General features: G+C 35.1%; 1 protein-coding gene across 1 annotated transcript; it reads left to right on the forward strand.

Moving 5' to 3' along the window:
• The first annotated feature begins 13,193 nt into the window (after positions 1–13,193).
• Positions 13,194–23,113, forward strand: LOC133316391 (beta-adaptin-like protein C). Its single transcript, XM_061518131.1, has 15 exons — positions 13,194–13,359; positions 14,587–14,784; positions 15,121–15,234; positions 15,733–15,983; positions 17,937–18,072; positions 18,181–18,360; positions 18,480–18,572; positions 19,023–19,234; positions 19,345–19,408; positions 19,489–19,668; positions 20,637–20,729; positions 21,053–21,453; positions 21,723–21,912; positions 21,991–22,194; positions 22,451–23,113. Exons 1-15 carry the CDS (start codon positions 13,273–13,275, stop codon positions 22,748–22,750), a joined length of 2,703 nt encoding a protein of 900 aa, XP_061374115.1. The 5' UTR covers positions 13,194–13,272; the 3' UTR covers positions 22,751–23,113.

Raw genomic sequence — 23,113 nt, forward strand, 5'->3', positions numbered from 1 at the left:
AAACTGTTTCATTCTTAATATTTATAATATTTCTATTTATTCTTTAGTAAAAAATCATAACCAATTTTTATGTATAATTTTAATATATTTTAGTTTTTTTAATTCAATATTGTTAGGTAGTAATTTAATTCTCTTATTTTTATTTTATATTTAACAACTCGAATTTATATTTAAAGACTCTGATTTATTATTTATTCGAATCTAGATACACATGAATCAACTATTAGTCTATTACTATAACAATATAAGTTGATGAATTTAAATCCGTCACACTACTTGCTAACCTTTAAAGCCCGAGAATAAAAATGAGGAAGGGTACGTTAGTAATTCCACTTTCAACTAGCACATTCTCATTGCAAATTCCACGCACGTAGACCAATAAAATGACCACCATTCAACGTTCAAAATATAAAAACAAAAGAAAAGGGCAAGACTGTATTTTTGGTTTGGCACTCTGCTTCACTCGCGTACTGGTTTCATTTGCCAAGCGAACATGATTTATTTTCAAAAAAATATAAAAAAGTACTATTAATAATGAGAAAAGTGTTTCTCAATTTAAATACCAGAAAGTTATATTATTTTAAGAGAGATTCACACACAAAAAATTTGAATTTTAAATTAAAAAAAATCACTCACTTTCTCTTCGTTTTTACGTGTCTATCTCTCTTCTAAAATAACATAACTTATGTCATTTAAAATGATAAACACCAAACTCATTAATAATTAATTATATAATATTCAGATACAGCTGCCATATTTTTTTATTCTTTAAAGAACAGACTGAAGCGGCGACGGTAGCTGCGTATTGGCTTCCGTACAGTACCAGCTGGCCTCCGCTAAGTCCAGCTGTACTCACAGACGCACAACTAAGACCTAAGTACTAAAACCACGCACCATGGTCCCTAAATTTGTTTTCAATTTTTCAAAACTCTTAACTTTTAATTAATAAGTTATTAGGTTATTTTTTTAATAAATAATTTTAACCTATTATTTCTTGAAGACATAATATTTTAAGTTCTTTAACATTGCAAAAACTTTGTATGAATTACTATTTATGAAAAAAAAAATCACGTTTGTTTATAATGACAAAATGCGGAACAAAACTTTATGGCGTGAGCGAGTTGCGGGAAAATCAATATGATTGATCTTTGGTTTGATTTTGTCGAGAGCCAGGGTCACGAGATTTTTTGAAGTACTATAATTGTTTGATTGCAGTAATTGAAGAAGGAATGATCGTGACCGTACATTTATGATCTGTGTTTATGGGACAATGAAACCGGTTGACTTCACCTGTGTTGAAATACTTTGATAAATTGTAGGGCTTCCCTACCTACCGTTTTCGTCTACAAATCTGTTTCCCATCTTAACTTTTATCAAAAACACGTGCTCGAAATTCACTGTGCCCTTACACTTAAAAATTCAAAAATAAACTGACTGAACCTTTGGTGAGACCCATATGAAAATGACAACAAAGAGCGTAAGTTTATAGTATAATACCACTGCCTGTCTGTGCGTCTCGTTCGCAATATATTTGAGACAACTTAATTAATAATGAAAGACAAGACTATTCAAAATTTTATGTTTTTTTTTTTTTGAGAAATATTTTTCTCATGTTACATGAGATAATATCTCATATAACACATACAAAAATGAATGAACCCAAGTGTGATGACTCAGTTGGTAGCATGGAGACTGAGTGGTGAGAGAGGATCTCGGTTCGAATTCCACCAACATCATATGGGGAAGGGCATAAGTACTGTAATCCTTGAATTTGCACCCAAACTCTGGATTAGTTCCATAAGCGGTTCAAAGAGTCGAACCCGTGGGATACCGAGGGTTCTGATTCACCTCAAAAAGATAATTAGGATCAGTTACTAAAAAAATGAATGAACCTACTAAGAAGAGGAGAGAGAAAAGAAAAAAATAGATCTCACCTATTTTTTTTTTTGTGTTACGTAAAATAAATTATGTCGTGAAATTTAAGAAAAACATTTCTTTCTTTTTTTATAAGATATCTTTACACCTTTGGTACCTACTACCTACGAAACTAGTTCTCTCACTTATAAATCGATGCGGTTTATAAGTACTAGTTTTTAAACTTCTATCTTTTCTCGAAAAAATAATTTGTTTATGATGTACCTAACTTTTTTTTTATAAATAAAATTCTCTTTGGCCTTACGCTGCATGTGAAGTTCTAATATCTAATTTATATGCGTTATCATTCTTTTATCATTCTTAGCAGTACAAGTCTTAATGGTAAAATATTTGAAATAAATCCCATGAGACAGATTTATTGACAAAATTGTGAAATATGCGTAATTTCAAACCCTCCAGTATAGTTTATTCCTTTTTCGACTCGATGCCTGATTTCCCTTCTCTTCACGGGCTCTTTAAGAGCTTCTCCAAGACCCACAATCGAAGGCGTTTTTTAATGAAAAAAATAGTAATTATTATGATTTTGTTATGAGAAAAATATTTCTGCAATTAATGCAGATAAGTTATCTGTATTTACTTTCAAAATGACGTCGTTTTGGGATTGAAAGATTACAAAATTATAATTATAAATACAATAATAACCCTTAAATAAATTAAAATTTTAAAAACACCATGATTTCCGCTCAAAACGACGTCGTATTGAGTTTATTATAGACTATGTAGCACCGATACTGACACGGGACACGGGACACGATACGACACTCCGACACGTTAATTCTAAAAAATATTAGATTTCGACACGTTAGGACACGTTTTGATATTAAATAATATTTTTAATTTATGTAGTATAAATTATATTTAATATTGAATAATTTACACAAAAATGAAGTTAAACTTATAATACTCATCAAATTTGCAAAGAAACATAAGATATCCCAAATATTTATATTAAACTCAATAAAATGGTGATCGTAATCTAACGAATCTAATGGTTGGAACTAAAAATGCAACGCAACCTTTGAACCATTTTTTGAGTTTCTACAACGTGTGTTGGAGTGTCGGAGAGTGTCGAGAAGTATCGGACACGACACGTTAAGATTTTTGAAGTGTCGGTGCTTCATAGATTACAGATAACTTATATTCAATAACTGCAGAAAAACGAACCCTTTTGTTATTGACCCAACTTATGGCTCAATAAGAACAGATAATTAAGAGAAAAATAAGGAAACAAATTCATAAAGATATCGATTGGCTACACGGTCAATCCGTCATTTATAGTGTATAATGATCTACTTCCCCTTGGGGCATGTTTGGTATGATGTATAAGGCCTGATAGTGTATGAGTTTATACTATACGTTATGACATTTTTAGTTGTTTGGTGTGACCATCGTATAGTATAAGTTTATACAACATAATCCCTTAATACATCAAAATGATGTATAACTTAATCCGTCATAACAGGGAGGGATTAGGCCTGATAAGGGATTGGTGTATTACCATCGTTGACCAGTACAATTCTCAAGAATCAATATATTATTTTAATATTATTATATTAAAATAAAAAAATTAATATATTAATTTTTAAAATATTGAATATTTTTACTTTTTTAAAAATTTATTTATTTTTTGGACACACTGATCAATAGATTTTTATAAAATTTAATATCATATGACATTTTTGGAAGAATTATATAAGTTATTTATTAAAGATATTTTTATTAAAAATGTTTATTTTTATTCTATATAGTACTATACAATGCATTACCAAATACTAGATAATATTATCTTATACAATATATTATTTTATACAATACCATGTCAAACGCTGGATAATATTAAAATTCAATCAGATCTTATATCAAGCCTTATACTATCAGGTCTTATACTATACTATGTACCAAACATGCCCTTAAGATATATTTGCAGTAGATATCTGAGATAGCACCTAAATCTAACATCGAGACCAATCTCAGATTGGATATTCCTGATCCATCAGGATTGAACAAATTTAATTTGATTTGTGTGTATTTTATTAATGGTGTGTATTTATTTTGTCCATCCTAATATTATTCACACAAGATGTGTCAATATTCCTATCAATACTAGATAACATAGTAAATAAAGATTATAGTTTGCATATAGTATCTTTAAAATTTTCATTAAAATATAATTAAGATAGATTTTAATAAATATTGTAATATTCCTAACCATTTGATCAATATTATCATGCAGTGCATTTCTTCCATAGAGCTATAAATTCTATAGAATTGTGCTAAAGTTGGTTCTCTTGCTCTTAGTGAGGGGCTGCGTCAAGGGATCCTATTTCTTCTTATATTTTTGTCTTGTGCTTGGAGAAACTCTCTCATATTATCGCTGATGCAGTTAATAGGAAATATTGAAAACCAATGACAACAAGTAAAAAAGGCCCTAAGATCTCTTACCTTTTATTTGCTGACGATCTCATGTTTTTTGCTGAAGTTAGTGTTGATCAAGTTACAACTATAATGAACTACCTTGTTGTGTTTAGTAACATCTCTGGTCAAAAAGTTAGCTTCATGAAGTCTAACATTTTCTTCTCCAAAAATGTTTTGAATAACCTCGTTGATGAAATTGTGAAGCTTAGTGGTTTTGTGCAAACTAAGAACCTAGGCAGATACATTGGTTATATGATGAAACATGAGAGAGTTAACAAAAACCATCATAGTGATATAATGGACACAGTTCACAATAGACTACAAGGATAGAAGAGGCAATGTTTATCCATGGCAGGTAGAGTCACCTTTGCTAAATCTATTATATTTGCTATTCTAATGTTTCACATGCAGAGTAGTCTTCTTCCAGTTGGAATTTGCGGTAAGATAGAGAAACTCCAGAGAAAATTCACTTGGGGAGACTCTAAAAGCAAAAAACCTCATCATTTGATTTCTTGGGAGCATCTTACTCTCCCTATTTTCTTGGGTGGGCTGGGAATCATTAATATGAGAAAACATAATGAAGCATTTTTACATAAATTAGTCTAGAATTTCCTTAACTCCTCTAATAATCTTTGGTAGTGAATCTCAAAAGCTTCCTTTGGTAGCTAAGGTTCGAGATTCGTTGTGCAAGGATTAGACTCTTTCCCTTTCTTTTATTCCCAGATCTATCAATAGGTTCACAGACTGAATGACTAAAGATGCTATAAGCAACTGCTTTGGGCTCTCAGTCTTCTCTTCTCCTCATCATAATTTGATTCCTCTCTTATTGGCGGATACTCTAAACCCAAGAGATAGTTCTGCATAGGGGTGTAAATAAGCTGGGCTAGGATGAGCTTTGACTTAAATAGGCCAAGCTTATGTAAAAAATATTTGATCTGGCCTGTCCTGCTAGCCTGTGTAGGCCTCAAATTACAAAGTCTGGCCCGACCTATATTTAAAAAAAAAAACCTTGGCCTAGGCTTCTTAGCCTGTTTAAGCCCATTAAATATTCAACTATTAAAAGAATAACTAAAATAATATTTATTTATTATTCAATTTTTTTAAAACAATAATTTTATTATTTTATCTAAAATAAATAATATGATATAGGTCGACTTGTAGGCTTATAGGCCCGATATGTACAAAAAAGCTTGTGGCTTGTTTTCTAAATAAGTTTTTTTAAAAGCCTAGGCCTGTTCTATTTTACTATTTGTAACAGGCTAAGTCTGACCTAATATATGCTAGGCCGTAGGCCCCTGTAGGTCGGCCTAACCCATTTACACTCCTCTGCAGCTGCTTGCTTGATCTAGTCTGTTTGCAGTTTTATTTTTTCGGTTATGTTTTTTTTTCTTTGTTTCAGTTCCCTTTAATGCACCAAAAATAAAAAATATTGTAAATAAAAATTAAAGAGTAACAATTATATGTAATTTGTATGTCTTAAAATAACTCAATTATAAATATTTTATGTATATAAATATAAGAAGTGCATGTAAACATTGTTACAAACCCTAAATATTATTTTGAGTAAATACCTTTTTTGGTCCTCAGCAAATTTCACGATTATCCGCTTTAGTCCCTAGCAAATAAAAAAGCTATTCGTGGTCCCTAAGAAATTCAAAATGGATTCATTTAGTTGAAATCGTAGTCCCTCACAATTTCAAAAAAGACCAACATTAGTCCCTCAAAAGGACTAAAATAGATCCATTTTCAATTTCTTAGGGATCACAAATATCCTTTTTATTTACTAGGGATTAATGCGGACATCGTGAAATTTGCTGAGGACCGAAAATGATATTTACTCTATTATTTTTGAAACTTCTGTACTATAAATTTCTTTTAATAATGTACAGGTAGGATAATTAATTTTAAATGTCCATAATTCGCTCAAGGAGGGTAAGCTTCAAAATTACAGGCCCTTTCTCCTTGCGGGCAACAATAGTTGAGGATTCAAATAAGATTGTTTAGGCTCATTTGAGGAATATGGTGGACTTTGAGAAGGTTTGGCCCAACAAGTAACCTTTGCCTTATGAGAATATTGAAATTTAGCAAGAACATGCACAAGCCCATTCTCTTTTGTGTATCTTGATTCTTGAAGCAAACTAGCCCATTAAATTAGAAATACCATGCCATGGGTTCTTCTACATTCGGTTTTGGACGAAAAAGAATGAGCTCGGACCACGCAGGCAGAAATCAATCTAGTTTACATGTTATAAATTTTAATGATAAATATATTATTATATTTCTACAAAAACTTATTATATACGAGATTCATCTCGTGTACTCGAGTTATTTATAATTCAGGATAAAAAATCCCAACATTTTGAAAGAGTAGTTTGTATTAGAATATACATTTTTATTTTTATAAGTTATAGATGTATAGCATTTTCGGTTATGAGCCCATGTGCTCACTTTTTTACTCCATTCTGTTATTTTTCCATTTTGTTATTTTTTCCCGTTGGCTATTGCTGATATAAGGCCACTATTCATTGTACGTATGACTCATTCAGAATGAAATTGAAAATTCCAAATCCTCTGAGTTTGTTATTCTAACATGGTATCAGATGATTTTTTCTGACCTCATCCTCTTCCTTCATGGCTCGCGGTGGCAAGAATACCAACCCCGCCACCTCCAGTTCATCTACCTCCAACACTGGTTCATTCTCTTCTCCGATGGAGGACTCTGGTAGCCCCTTTTATCTACAGAATGGTGATCACCCTGGTCTCATTCTTGTTACACATTCCCTCACTGGTCCCAACTTCAACTCTTGGAGTAGGGCCATGCTCATCGCTCTCATCGCCAAAAACAAGGTGTGCTTCATCGATGGTAGTATCGTTCGCCCTGAACCTTCTGATCTATTGTTTGCTGCATGGAACCGCTGTAATTCCATGGTTATCTCTTGGCTTCTCAACTTCGTCTCCAAGGAAATTGCCGATAGTCTCATGTATTCCCCCACCGCTTACGATCTTTGGGAATATCTGCGTGTTCAATTTCATCAGGCCAACGGTCCAAGAATCTTTCAACTCAAACAGCAACTATCTTCATTACATCAAGGGGCTTTCGATGTGAATACGTATTATACGAAGATGAAAATTCTTTGGCATGAACTTCAAGATTACACTCCCACCCTTCTCTTGCACTTGTGGTGGTCTCCGGTCTTTATCTGCTTCTCAACAACAAGACCGTGCTATTCAATTTTTGATGGGATTGAATGACTCATTTTTCTCAATCCGTGCCCAAATTTTGCTCATGGAGCCTTTGCCTCCTCTGTCTCGCGTCTTCTCGTTGGTTTTACAGGAGGAACGTCAATGGCAAATTTCTACTTCATTCCATCCTTCGCCTGACACTCCTCTGGCTAATGCAGTTCCTGGTGCTTCCGCCATTCCTATTTTGGCTTCTCCTCCCATGGCTGCCGTCGTCAACAATCAGCGCCGGTCACGCCCTTACTACTCCCATTGTCAGCAAATGGGCCATACTCGTGACAGATGCTTCAAGCTCCACGGTTTTCCTCCTGGCTACAAGCCACGCGGCCCACACCCCAACCAACCATCCAGGCCCTCATATGGCCCAACTTTCCCTCAGGCCCAAGTTCACATGGCCACCTCTCAGCCCACTTCCCCTACTCAACCTGATCCTCTTTCCCTTACACAATACACTCAGCTCATTTCCCTTCTCAACAATTGCCCTACCCCCACCGACAACACCTCTTCCACCGCTTTGCCCGCTACCACCTCACATGCTGTTAGCCCCACGATCGCAAGCTTCAGTGGTAAGAATCCATCTTCCTTTCCTTTATCTTATTGGGTGCTTGACACTGGTGCTACTCACCATGTCACTTATCTTTCGTCTCTCCTTTCCAACTCTTCCCTCTCTTCTTCTTCTGCATTTGTCTCCCTTCCTAATAGTTCTCACATTCCAATTTCTTCTGTTGGCACTGTTTCTTTTTCACCATCCTTCATTTTGCATCACGTTTTGTTGGTTCCCTCTTTTCACATGAATCTCATATCTGTCAGTGCTCTTACACGTGACTCTAATATAATTGCCTTTTTTTCTGGTTCCTTTTGCCTACTCCAGGATGCTACAACTCGCCAAACGATTAGGATTGCTAGCCGCACGGATGACCTTTATCTTTTTGATCCATCTAATTTTTTCCCCATTTTTAATGTTCCCCATCCCCTTTGTTCTTCTGTCACTCTTCCTTCTTTTGTACTTTGGCACTCTCGTTTGGGCCATCCATCCCCCTCCCTTTTAGTTTCAATGAAAATAATTTTAAATTTTACTAATTCTGTTTCTGCATTACCTTGTTCTGTTTGTCCTATTGCTAAACAAAAAAAATTACCGTTTATTTTGGACCCTAAAATGTCTTGTACTGCTTTTACTTTAGTTCATTGTGATATCTGGGGGCCTTTCAACCCCATTTCTGTTTCTGGTGCTAAATATTTTTTAACTCTTGTTGATGATGCCACATGATTCACCTGGGTATATTTTTTACAAAATAAGTATGAGTTTCTACTGTTTTTCCCTCTTTTTATAATTTGATACTTAATCAGTATTCATCTTCCATCAAATCAATTAGATGTGATAATGCTCCTGAGAATTCAACCTTTCTGATTTTTTTTTCTTCTAAAGGAATTCAACTGTTTCATTCTTGTGTTGAACGTCCTCAACAAAATTCCGTTGTTGAACGTAAGCACCAACATATTCTCAATGTTGCCCGTGCCCTACATTTTCAATCCCACATCCCATTAGCATACTGGTCTGACCGTGTTCTCACTGCGATTTATTTAATTAATCACATTTCTTCTCAACTTCTTCATCATAAAACTCCCTTTGAGCTTCTGTGTCATAAAATTCCCTCTTACTCCCATCTTCGTGACTTTGGTTGTTTGTGTTTCTATTCAACTTTATCTCGTACAAGGCACAAATTTTCACCCCGTTCTTCTCCTCCTGTTTTTCTGGGATATCCTCCTGGATATAAAGCATACAAACTCCTTGATCTACACACTAATCGTGTTGTTATTTCTAGGGATGTCATATTTCATGAGTCAATTTTTCCTTTTGTCTCATCCACTTCATTTTCTTCTCCTTTAAATTCACTGCCTCCTTTATCCCCTCCTACCCTTGCTGCTGAAGCTCCTGATCATAATCCAACAAGACCCTCTCGTACAAAGAAAACCCCTCCCCATCTCTCTGATTATATTTTCCCAACCTCCACTGCTCACCCTATCTCAGCCAATTTATCTTACAACACCCTTTCTCCTTCTTACCGTGCCTTTATTAATACCCTCTCCTTTCATTTTGAACCTTCCTCTTATGCTGAAGCATCTCAATTACCTGAATGGTCCGCTGCAATGGTTGCTGAAATTTCTGCCCTTGAAAGAAATAACACTTGGTCTATTGTTTCCCTTCCTGAAGGCAAACAACCAGTTGGATGTAAGTGGGTTTATCGTGTTAAGTACAATGCAGATGGCTCCCTTGAGCGTTATAAAGCCCGTTTGGTTGCCAAAGGGTTCACCCAACAAGAAAGTTTGGATTTTATGGAGACCTTTTCTCCAGTTGCCAAAATCACCACTATTCGGCCTCTCCTTGCCCTTGCAGCCATTCACAATTGGCATCTAATTCAATTAGATGTCAATAATGCATTTTTACATGGAGACCTTTGTGAGGAGGTTTATATGTCTTTGCCTCCTGGTTATGTCAAACAGGGGGAGTCTTTACCATTTAATGCTGTTTGTAAACTTCACAAGTCTTTATATGGCTTAAAACAAGCTTCTCCTCAATGGTTTGTTAAGCTCTCCTCAACTCTTCTCTCATTTGGTTTTTCTCATTCTCAAACTGATCACTCTTTATTCATCAAGCATTCAGGAAGTTCTTTTCTTGCTGTTTTGGTATATGTTGATGACATCCTAGTGGCTTCCAACAGTATTGATCAGATTCATCACCTCGTATCCTCTCTGGACATCAATTTTAAATTGAAAAATTTGGGAGCTTTGAAATATTTTTTGGGCATTGAAGTGGCTCGCTCTACTACTGGTATCTCCATCTGTCAAAGGCAGTACACTTTACAAATTCTCTCTGATGCTGGTTACCTTGGCTGCAAGCCTAAATCAACACCTATGGAGCCCAACTTCAAGCTTTCTTCAACTACAGGTGATGCTCTCTCGGACCCAACCCAATACAGAAGACTCATTGGGCGTTTAATCTATTTAACCATCACAAGACCTGATATTTGTTATGCTGTAAATCACCTTAGTCAATTCATGTTTGCTCCTAGTGTACCTCATCTCAATGTTGTTTACAGAGTGTTAGCTTGTCTCAAAGGTACTGCTGGTCAAGGTTTGCTATTTTCCTCTTCTTCCAAAGTTCAATTGAATGCTTTCTCTGATTCGGATTGGGCTTCATGCCCTGACACACGCAAGAGTGTCTCTGGTTTCTGTGTTTTCTTGGGCCACTCCCTCATCAGTTGGAAGTTCAAGAAACAAGCAACAATATCCAAATCTTCTGCTGAATCTGAGTATCGATCCATGGCTACAGTGACTTGTGAACTTATTTGGCTGTTTTCTTTACTAAAGGATTTTAATATCATTCATTCTGCTGCTGCCCATTTGTTTTGTGACAATTCTGCTGCTTTACACATAGCTGCAAATCCTGTTTTTCATGAGAGAACAAAGCACATCGAAATTGATTGCCATTTGGTTAGGCAACAAATTGTTCAAGGCAATCTTCAAACTTTTCCCATTGCTTCTGCAAACCAATTGGCTGACATAATCACAAAGGCTATTCATCCTGCTCAGTTGTCTTCCCTGCTTTCCAAGATGGGAGTGCACAATATTCACTCTCCATCTTGAGGGGGAGTATTAGAATATTCATTTTTATTTTTATAAGTTAGTTATTGTACAACTGTATAGGTGTATCGCATTTTCTGTTATGAGCCCATGTGCTCACTTTTTTACTCCATTCTGTTATTTTTCCATTATGTTATTTTTTCCCTTTGGCTGTTGCTGATATAAGGCCACTATTCATTGTACGTATGACTCATTCAGAATGAAATTGAAAATTCCAAATCCTCTGAGTTTGTTATTCTAACAGTTTGTCTATACAGACACCCAAGTTGCATCAATAATATCCATAACTCTCATGTCAACTTCACCAATATATTAAATTTAGCTCCATTTACTTGTAACGTTTTAATATTTTTGCCTCTCAAACCTTAGAACAATCACTACAGTTTGAGTACCACTGTGTTTGAGTTTTGTCAATATTAAACTCCCTTCATCCTTCTATCGAGTTTGCTACTTCAGAAGCTTTTTTTTTTTTCAAAAAAAGAAGAAGCACTTCTCCATTTTAGTTCGTTTGGATGTCTGTTTTTATAAAAAAGCATAAGTCACAAAAAGCCAAAAATTTATTTTTTCTAGAAACTAAAAATTTTAACTTCTAAGAAAAGCAAAAGTCAAAAATCAAATATTTTTATAAAAATATAAATAGCTTTAACTTTTATAAAAAACACTTCTAAAATAAGAAAAAAATAAAAGTTGCTTTTTTTAGAAGGCCAAACAAACGGGTTCTAAATCTGACATTTTCTCTTATATATTTGGAGTGTAAAATATGATAAAAATTAAAGAAAATTATTAGAATATAAAAAATGGAAAATATAAGTGTCATGCAATAGGAGGGAAGTTTAATGCGCTCGTGCCACATCACTAATATATTGGTCCAGAAGAAAAGAGTGTTAGGAGAAAGAAAGAGAAAGAATAGTGCTCGTCAGGGTAATAATTCTTTCTTCATGCAACATGATATTCAAAAATCCCATAAAAATTATTTAAATGGTGAAAAGTATGAAATGAATGATGAAAAACTATTTAAACAAAAAAATTTTAATCTGGGGGGAGCACTGAAAATTTTTATAAGGAATTTTTTTTTTCTTGCACACCCATCGATAATAGTGCTTGTCTTTTTTTATTTTTAATCTGTCCCATCAAAAATTGTCTCTGCTGGACAACAATTTTTTTTTTCTTGCAACATGATATTCGAGAACCGAGAACCCTATAAAAATTAAAAATTATTTAAATGATGAAAAGTATGAAGTATATAAAAAACAATAAGTCAATGACAAGAGTTATATAAAAAATAAATAAAAATTAACTTATTAAAATTGACTAAAACCCAATGTTATTAAACCCGGCCAAGTGATTGACTTGGTCGAGCTATTGGATGACTGGTTCAATTAGTGAGTCACTAGACTTCAACCGCATGACTCGATAAGTATATGCAAATTTATATATTTAAAAAATTATAAACATGCTCAATTACTTATAGAAAAATAATACTAATTTTAAATATTTTAATATAAAAAATAATAAATCACATATTATTATCTAATAAAGAATAAAGCAAATATATAATATTCGTAATACTATTGTTTAATTTTTAGTAGACGATATCTTTAACTATAAAGTAAATCAAAATTTATTACATAGTGCATAACCAAGACAATATTAATGTGTAGGTACATAATTTATGTAAGTCAATAAACAACAAATCACTCAAATATTTTAAAAGAACCATTTATAAAAGAAAAAAACAATATCTTTTATATTTTTTTTATGAACTGGGTTGGTCATTGATTTTCAACAAAAATCGTCCAGATTGCACCGGTTCATGCAAATTCCAATGCTTGACGATAGGTTGCTTCAACCGGACCGATCAGTGAGACAAAATAAAATAAAATAAAGAGTTTGCGACGACGGCGTTTTGCCTGTTCTCCCTCCCCGTTTCGTCTGGCCTAAGGTGGTCAAGTCAGAGCCAAAAACGTTCGAAGCGGTTTACTTTTCTTCGTTCCCATTTGCAAATTGGAGGAAGCGGAAGAAGGTCGAAATCGAAGCAAGATGAGTAGGAACGACTCCAAGTACTTCTCCACCACCAAGAAGGGTGAAATCCCTGAGCTCAAAGAAGAGCTCAATTCTCAGTATAAGGTTACGTTCTCTCACTCTGCATTTCCGATCCCTTCTCTTCTTACTTATTTCCTTCGGATTTGTAGTTTACATTTATAAATTGCTGTCGTTTCTGGATCCGATCCTGATCCTGATCCTTCACGATGCAATTTAGGTCGCTGTTGGTTTAAACGGATATTTTCTTTTTGGATGTGGATAAGTTGGAGTTCGAGTTAATAGGATGTCAAGTGAGATTCTGTTTTTGTGTTTTATTTTAAAATATCACAGATTTGGATGGCTCATAGATACATGATGACTGGATAAATGAGAACGTTCTGATTTATGCAAATATTATCGAGTAATCAATTGCTCTTGATTTATGTTTTGAGCCCATGAATTCAGGGTTTCAACTACCAACATTCAATATGATTTTCACACACTAATCTGTGCAACTCATTGCTATGTTCCTGTTTGTTTATCTGCGTGAATTCTATGTGTAGTAAGCATTCATTCAGAGGCAGTTGAATTTTAGGACTGGAATAAAGAATATAGGGATTTTTAATATAGATAAATCTGGAGGAAAGGTGAATTTATCATTTTTTTAATTTTTTTATTTTGCTAGTTAGCATGTGTTATTTTGGATCTTTTATTTCCCCCTCTTGTATATCTTAGTTCAACAATTTACCAACTAAAATTTTCCACCTATCTGCAATTTGGATATTAAGTTACATCGTATCTTTGTAATATTTTTTTCTTGAGGAAGGTTATACTTACAACCTTTTTTTTTACAACCATATCTTAACATCATTGATTTTCGTCAATCAACGGTTATCATTTATTGTTAATTAATAATTAATTAATTAATTTAATTTGCGAAAACCATAACCGTTGATTGGCGGAAATCAACTGTGTTAAGATATGGTTGTAAGAGGTTGTAAAAAAAAAAGGTTGTAAGTATAGCCTTCCTCTTTTTTCTTAAATTAAACACTGATTAAAAAAAACCACTCCTGGTTAAACCTGACTAGCGAGTGTGGAGTGGAGGCAATCCTTGTACGCACTTACGCATTCTTACCCTTGCATAATTGCAAAGAAGCAGTTTTCTGTATTCGAACCCAGGAAAACACTGATTGTATGGTGATTACTGTTTCACCGTTTAAAATTGTTATACATGTTTTCTTGGACCTCTTTGTCTTGCCTTTTTGCTAGCCCCTCCTTTACTTATATGCAAGGAAGTATGTGAACCTTACTTATTTCTTTCATGTTTTGCAGGACAAAAGGAAAGATGCTGTCAAAAAGGTTATTGCTGCAATGACTGTTGGGAAGGATGTCTCATCATTGTTCACTGACGTGGTGAATTGCATGCAAACAGAAAATTTGGAGCTGAAAAAGCTAGTCTACTTATATCTGATAAATTATGCAAAGAGCCAGCCTGACCTAGCAATACTTGCAGTAAATACATTTGTTAAGGTAAAGGCTGTAATGACTGTGCTCCTTCCTCTTGGAGGCTTGATTATTAGTTCTTTTCCTATCCTTTGCTATCATTTATTTGTTGGTTTTGTGAGTTTTTGTGACTACACATCTCCTCGTCCCTCCTCATCTCATGATTTTTTATTATCTTACCTTGTGAAATTCATCCCAAATCTATAAACAATGGTTGGGGATGTCTATTTTCCAAGGAAGATTTTCATCTGAAAAGATAGCTAACTAGTTATTATATTTATACTAACTAATTGAATATGGAAGTTAATTTGAAGTTGTAATGATCCATTTCTTTCTTATTTCATTTTATAAAACGTTGCACAGGACTCACAAGATCCAAATCCTTTGATTCGTGCCTTAGCTGTGCGGACAATGGGCTGCATTCGTGTTGATAAAATCACTGAATATCTGTGTGATCCCCTTCAAAGATGCCTAAAGGTACTTGCACGGATAAATTCCTCTGGTTTTGACTTCTTACTTTGTTGACAATAATGCCAAAGTTTTTTTGTGTGCCCTACATAGTTATCAAATGCGGATTGCGGCATGTCGCATCCAACCCCGAAAAACACTATAGCGGGTTGCGGTTGCGGAAATAGCAGAATAGATATATGACAGAAATAATGACAAAAAGAAACATTTTTTAAAGGTAGAGATAGCAGAAGTGACAGAGAGAGACACGGATAGACTAAAAAACCCTTAAATTTTTTCCGTTACATGTTTAAATTTAGGACAAAATTGACATTTTGCCTTATGACAACAATATGGCCGCAAATGCGATCGCAATGGCCACTATTGCGTTCCGGTGCAGCGCGGCGCGGTTTCTTGCGGCGAGGCAACGCAACGCCCATACGGCGCGGCTCGCGGCGCTATTGCGGCGCAATTAACTACTATGGTGCTCTATTTTTTAACTCTAATTTGTATATGATATTTTGACAGGATGATGATCCATATGTTCGTAAGACAGCAGCCATTTGTGTTGCCAAACTTTATGACATTAATGCAGAGTTAGTAGAGGATAGGGGTTTCTTGGAATCCCTAAAGGATTTGATATCTGATAATAATCCAATGGTTGTAGCTAATGCTGTGGCAGCGCTTGCTGAAATTCAGGAAAACAGTAGTAGGCCCATCTTTGAGATCATTAGTCACACGCTGTCAAAGCTCCTTACTGCTTTAAATGAATGTACAGAGTAAGTTCATTGCATTTTTGCTACAATAATTGAAATTGAAAATTTTTTGAATTTAGTTTTAATGCAACTCCTCTCCCTGTAAAATTGAGTGTGCATCATTTATAGCTGATTTAAGTTTTGATTTTGTTCCATTAGGTCAATATATTTTAATTCCCACCTAGTGGGGAAAGGCTTTGGCTCTTCTTCTTCTTGTTATAGGGAAATATATTTTAACAAACCATCCTTGGCAGAGATTATAACTAAAATAAAAGACAGTGGCAGTCCTGGGGAAGTTTTCATATTTCCATTTACTCCAACTATTATGGACAAGTGTTTCTCTATCTGTATCTTCACTCTTCTCGTTCATATCCTTATAGATATCCTTTTCTATTTTTCTTTTTTCTGTTTGTCTAGGTGTGTGCATGAGTGGTGAAAACTGAAAAATGTAAAAGGCTCTTTCTAATGTTACAATTACGAGTATCATTATGTAGTTTTTTGAGGAGTTCAACATCCATATCAATATTGTGGTCAATCATTTTCACAGACATTTCCTCATGAGACCAAGTGGAGCCATTAAGAACCAGGGGAAGGAAGGAACTCACGCTCAAAAGTGTGGCTGAAGGGTCCATGACCAACATCATGCAGTAATCCAGCAAGTTTTACTGTCAATACATCAGAATGTTCAATACCAAGCTCTGGGCCTTGGTATTTTTTAATGACATCAATAGCTTTGCCAGCCAGCCAATAAACTCCCAGTGAATGCTCAAAACGAGAGTGTACATAATGATACTGGTAATGTAACGTTAGAAAGAGCCTTGACCTTGCTCTTGTATTTCTTGCTGTTTCAACTTCCGCTCAGCTTTTCTTTCTCTCTCTTTCTTTGTAGCAAACCTTAGCAGAGACACTTGACTTTGCTCCATTGCTCTGTTTTTCTCATTCACTCTTCTGCCTCACTCGATGATCACTGCCTCTGCCATGGCTGTTCCCGTTTCCACGAACTGACTCCGTCTCTCTCGAAAGGAAATTCCTGAAGAACATTCGCGACAACGTCTTCCTTGAGTCAATCTTCTTGAAGTTTGTTGACACCAAACAATTTCAAAGACTTCGTGATTTGAAGCAACTTGGCCTAAGTCATATGGTTTACCCTGGGGCTGTACACTCTCGTTTTGAGCATTCATTGGGAGTTTATTGGCTGGGTGGCAAAGCTATTTATGTCATTAAAAAATACTAAGGCCCAGAGCTTGGTATTGAACATTCTGATGTATTGACAGTAAAACTTGCTGGATTACTGCATGATGTTGGTTATGGACCCTTCAGCCACACTTTTGAGCGTGGGTTCCTTCCCCTGGTTCTTAATGGCTCCACTTGGTCTCATGAGGAAATGTCTGTGAAAATGATTGATCACACTGTTGATCAACACAATATTGACATGGATGCTGAACTGCTCAAAGAAGTGAAGGAAATGATCACTTCTAGCTCTGATACCATATTGAAATTGTGTGAAAAGCATCAAGAAAACAAGAGAAAGTTTGGAAAAGAGAGAGAAAGAGAATCTGAAAAAGACGCATTATATTCAGGTTTTTGTGGAATGTAAAACTGATACAAAAGCTTCTGATACAAGCACTATATATAGACCTGCTGATGACTCAGCAATGAGTCACTCAGCTAACTAACTGATCTAACAGACTAGTAACAAAATAACAAACTAGTAATCAGAATCTGATACAACAGGAACTACAGTATAAAAGCTACGCTAATACAAATCAATCCATCATACTATTTTACATGTTGCAGATGTTGAGAGTTGATTCACTTGTATTGTAAACCCAAAAAGTTGCTGTATGTTCACTGTTCTATTAATTGCACAATTTTTTGGTTATTGTTTTACTTGTTATCTTGGCTTTTCTTTGTCCATCTATGATCAAATATTGGTTCATTTAATCTAACAACACTTGTTTTTGTTTCACTTGCCAGATGGGGTCAAGTTTTTATATTAGATGCTCTTTCTAGATACAAGGCAGCTGATGCTCGCGAGGCTGAAAACATAGTTGAAAGAGTTACTCCACGGCTACAGCATGCCAATTGTGCAGTTGTTCTATCAGCTGTTAAGGTGGTTTTTTTCTTTTTAATTTTTTATCCTGTTACTATGGGTCATTATTGATACTTTCGAGATCACCTTTTATATGGTTTGCTCACAAAAGTTTATAATGACTTGTAGATGATCCTTCAACAAATGGAGCTTATCACCAGTACTGATGTGGTTCGGAATCTTTGCAAAAAGATGGCTCCTTCTCTTGTGACATTACTCTCTGCTGAACCGGAGATACAATATGTAGCATTGCGCAATATCAATCTTATAGTACAAAGAAGGCCAACAATTCTTGCTCATGAAATTAAGGTAGTGATTTAAATATTATTCATTATGAACTTGTCAGAGTAATAATACCCTTTAGTGAAAATCTTCTCTACTCCATTGTGGAGGAAGGGATGCTTATGCAGCTCTTGTTCTATCTGCAGGTGTTCTTCTGCAAGTACAATGATCCCATCTATGTGAAAATGGAAAAGTTAGAAATTATGATAAAACTTGCCTCAGACCGAAACATAGACCAGGTTTTTCCTTTTCATCTTTACATAATACTATTGTTGGTTCATATTTTTCCTTTTCATCCCCGTTTTTTTCATACGGTAAGAATTGATTTCTGTAACACTTTGCAAAAATGTTTCTTACCAAATATGTGGTAATCAGTTTCCCTGTCACATGGATGAGACTTGCAATTTGAGCCATCTAGCAATTTTGTGCTTTATTTGTGTTTTGGATGATACCTTGTCCTTGTAGTTTATCTATTCTCCCTATGAAATTTCTTCTTTTATCAAAAAATAAATTGCTTTGTGATCTTTCGCATGGATGAGACTCACATATCTGTCATGCATTTGGTGCATTGCCAATTCAGTTGAACATCTTTTCTTTTAAAACTTTGGAAGTCCGTGCAGCGTCACTCTATTTGGTATATTAATAATGGGGCAGTTTGTTTATAAATTTTTTTATTATAATGTCTGCAGGTTTTATTGGAATTTAAGGAGTATGCTACTGAAGTTGATGTAGATTTTGTTAGGAAGGCTGTTCGTGCAATTGGTCGTTGTGCCATCAAATTAGAGAGAGCTGCTGAACGATGCATTAGTGTTTTGCTTGAGTTGATAAAGATAAAAGTAAATTACGTGGTTCAAGAGGCAATCATTGTTATCAAAGATATATTTAGAAGATATCCCAACACGTAATATTATCTTCTTTTTTTCTGCATTTATTTTTTGGGGCGACAAGATAGCACAGTTAGAAATTACTGTTACACTTCTAACTTGTTTGAATCTTTGTTCTACTCTGCAGATATGAGTCCATAATTGCAACACTCTGTGAGAGCTTAGATACCTTGGATGAACCAGAAGCCAAGGTATTAGTTTCTCTGAGTGCCTTTATAATTGTCATTATGCACTAGCATGCATACTTATCTTTTCATCCCTGCATTCATAGGCATCAATGATCTGGATAATTGGTGAATATGCGGAAAGAATTGACAATGCTGATGAACTACTTGAAAGTTTCTTGGAAAGTTTCCCCGAAGAACCTGCACAAGTCCAACTACAATTGCTGACTGCTACTGTCAAACTTTTCCTTAAGAAGCCAACTGAAGGCCCACAACAGATGATTCAGGTTTCTCCTCATAACGCATTTTTTTGTTCATATAGATATGATTAATGTGCCACTATGCTAAATGTTTTGATCTTTCTCTGCCAAAATCAAATTGGACAAATCTTGTGCTAATTATGCAATATATTCATTCCTTTTCCTCTTTTATTAAGTGGCATTTGTAAGCAATTTATAATTTTAATATTAATTGTTAGATATAATAGATAATTGTGTGTATTCCTTGCCTTTAGAAACTTCATTATTTTTCTACTACCGTCTTCACAACATGTATGTGTGTTATGATTATGCATTGTAGTTGTATCTTTTTAGTGTTTAGAGATAGGTAACTTTTCTTCAATCACTACATTTTTTTTATTTTTTATTTTATTTTTTTATGTTTGGTTAAAATATCTCACCTGCTGATTATATGGGCAAAGTACATAATGACTAGGGATATCTTCCCCCCTTGAGCTAACTTTTGGGATCGAGTTAAGCCTAGTACGTTCTCAATTCTAATATGGTATGAGAGCCTATTCCAGTCCTAATTTTGGGCCACCCGTAAATGTTCAATCTTGCAAAGTGCTCCCCCCCCCAAACCACCCTATTTGAGTCGTGGGCAAGAGGTGTGTGCGTTAAGATCTCACATTGGCTTAGTATATTGGCAAAGTACCCCTTAAAATGACTTGGGCAATCCTCCTCCCTTGAGCCAGCTTTTGTTGTTGAGTTAGGCTGAGACTGTTTTCAATTCTAATATCGCCAAAAAAGAGATCCATGTGTTATTGAAGAGTGCATTTTGAGATTATAACTAAAAAAATTCCAAAAGTTATCTGAACCAGATTTAGAAGACAAGTCTGCCATTCTATCATTAGTTGTCTTAGCTAAGACAATACCCTCCTGATATTGTTTCATTTTTTTCCCAGCCTGGGAGTTGTTTAACCGTGTATATTCTTCAACTTGCATGCTATGATTTACTTAATTACTTATCTTTACAGGTTGTTTTGAACAATGCTACAGTGGAGACAGATAATCCTGATTTGCGAGATCGTGCATACATATATTGGCGTCTCCTTTCAACTGATCCCGAGGTTTGATTTCTTGATTTTGAATTCAACGTCTCGTTTGCAATCATGTATACATGAGGTCAATTAATTGAGTTGGATATCCAACTGAAGATTAGATAGTCACCAAACCTATTAACTATTACTTCTCTGCAGAGGACTGCTTAATTTGTTTTACCATTCTGTGCAAAATACTAGTATTCAGTTAGGGTTGACCTTTTGGCCACTAATTGATGTGGTCTTTGTCTAATCACATGCAAATAATAGGTCTTTTCTTTCTTTTTTTAAAAAAATTCTTTGGATACCAGTATTGAGCTGTACATTTGATGTTTCTAATTTGTTTTCTTTAGGCAGCTAAGGATGTTGTGTTAGCTGAGAAGCCTGTGATAACTGATGATTCAAACCAACTTGAACCTTCTCTACTTGATGAGCTTCTTGCCAATATTGCTACATTATCTTCTGTTTATCACAAGCCTCCAGAAACTTTTGTAACTCGTGTACACTCTTCAGCCCAGAGAACCGAAGACGAAGATTATCCCGAGGGAAGTGAAACAGGGTATTCTGAGTCATCTGCAAATCCCGCTAATGGTCCTGCATCACCTCCTACTTCCAGGCAATCAGCATCTGCATCTGCAGCAGCTGCACCAGCCACACCTCCATCTGTTGCACCTGTGCCAGATTTACTTGGCGATTTGATAGGCATTGATAATAATTCTATTGTTCCTCTTGATCAGCCAGCTACTCCGACTGGGTGAGTGAACCTGGAATCATTATGATAAGTAATTTTAGCATAGTTCTACGAAATCATCTACTGTAATCTGCTATATTTTAGAAGCATTGCATGTAATTTGTTGTATGTTTTTAAGAATGTTACCTTTGTATAAAAATAGTGATTAGTGATAAACTATGTGCGGATGGATCTATTAAAGATTAATATTGGTTACACGAACTCAAGAAGACATCAACGTCCTGAGAAGTTTGTGAAATCATGCTTAATTAAATCTTATGCCCTGGTTGCAGGCCTCCATTGCCTATTTTACTACCCGCTTCAACGGGTCAAGGTTTACAAATCAGTGCACAACTGACTAGACGGGATGGTCAAATATTTTACAGTTTGTTGTTTGAGAACAACTCTCAGGTTCCACTTGATGGCTTCATGATTCAATTTAACAAGAACACATTTGGTCTTGCAGCTGCTGGACCCCTCCAGGTTTATTATTGCATATATGGTTTTTACTTGGATATTTCTATCAACTTTAGTTCTAATAGATTACTCATTATGTGTCAGGTTCCACAATTGCAACCTGGAACATCAGCTAGGACACTCCTTCCTATGATTATGTTCCAGAATATGTCCCAAGGTCCTCCTAGCTCACTTTTACAGGTTGCTTTGAAAAACAATCAACAGCCTGTGTGGTATTTCAGTGATAAAATCTTATTGCATGCATTTTTCACTGAGGATGGTAGAATGGAACGTTCCAGTTTTCTAGAGGTATATCTTTTTCCATCCTGTTTGATCCTTTAGCATAACTGCAATAAGTTTTCATTTCATTTTCTATAACTTTTGATTATTTGATGAGTAAAATTTTCAATTTTTCTTTCATGGGATTATTATTTAGACTAACAATGTTTAATCACTTTAGCTACAAAAGTTACAAAGATGGCCACGTACAGTGTGAAACCTTTTACATTCGCTGATTAATACTTGAACGTAGAAATGGAAAACCTGATTATTAATTGCCCTGCAGACATGGAGGTCCCTTCCTGATTCAAATGAGGTTTCCAAGGACTTCCCAGCCGTTGTGCTTGGCACTGTGGAAGCAACACTGGATCGACTGGCTGCGTCAAACATGTTCTTTATTGCAAAGCGCAAGAATGCAAATCAGGATGTGTTTTACTTCTCAGCTAAACTCCCTCGAGGGATACCATTCTTAATTGAACTTACCACAGTGGTTGGAAACCCTGGCGTCAAATGTGCAGTCAAGACTCCAAGCCCTGAAATGTCAGCACTTTTCTTCGAATCAATTGAGACTCTTCTCGTGGGTTAATATGATTTTTAAATTTTGTTTTTCTTTTTGAATTTTTGTTTATATATTGTTTTGGTTAGCGTATTTGATTAATATCCAGGACAGGTGTATCGTATCTTGTTTGAAATTTTTTTCCCACTGTTCTCATCTGCTGTCCCTAGCTGTATTTCACTATGCCATTTTTTTTTTCCGTTATTGGAACCATGGATGTAGTTGTGCTCTTATGGACAGCATTTATTGAGGGGTTCGATGGCTTGTGTAATATTGCGTTCTTTGTAAAGTGATTAAATTGATGCTTTTAGCATTTAAAATGGATTCTCTCTTGAGATTATTTATTTATGAAGTTACATTGAAGGTATTAGATATTAGGTATAAGGGTAGTTT

Source organism: Gastrolobium bilobum, unplaced genomic scaffold, assembly GCF_033153095.1.
Source record: "Gastrolobium bilobum isolate Gb01-03AN ecotype WA unplaced genomic scaffold, APGP_CSIRO_Gbil_v1 utg19495, whole genome shotgun sequence".
In the NCBI taxonomy this organism is placed as follows: Eukaryota; Viridiplantae; Streptophyta; class Magnoliopsida; order Fabales; family Fabaceae; genus Gastrolobium; species Gastrolobium bilobum.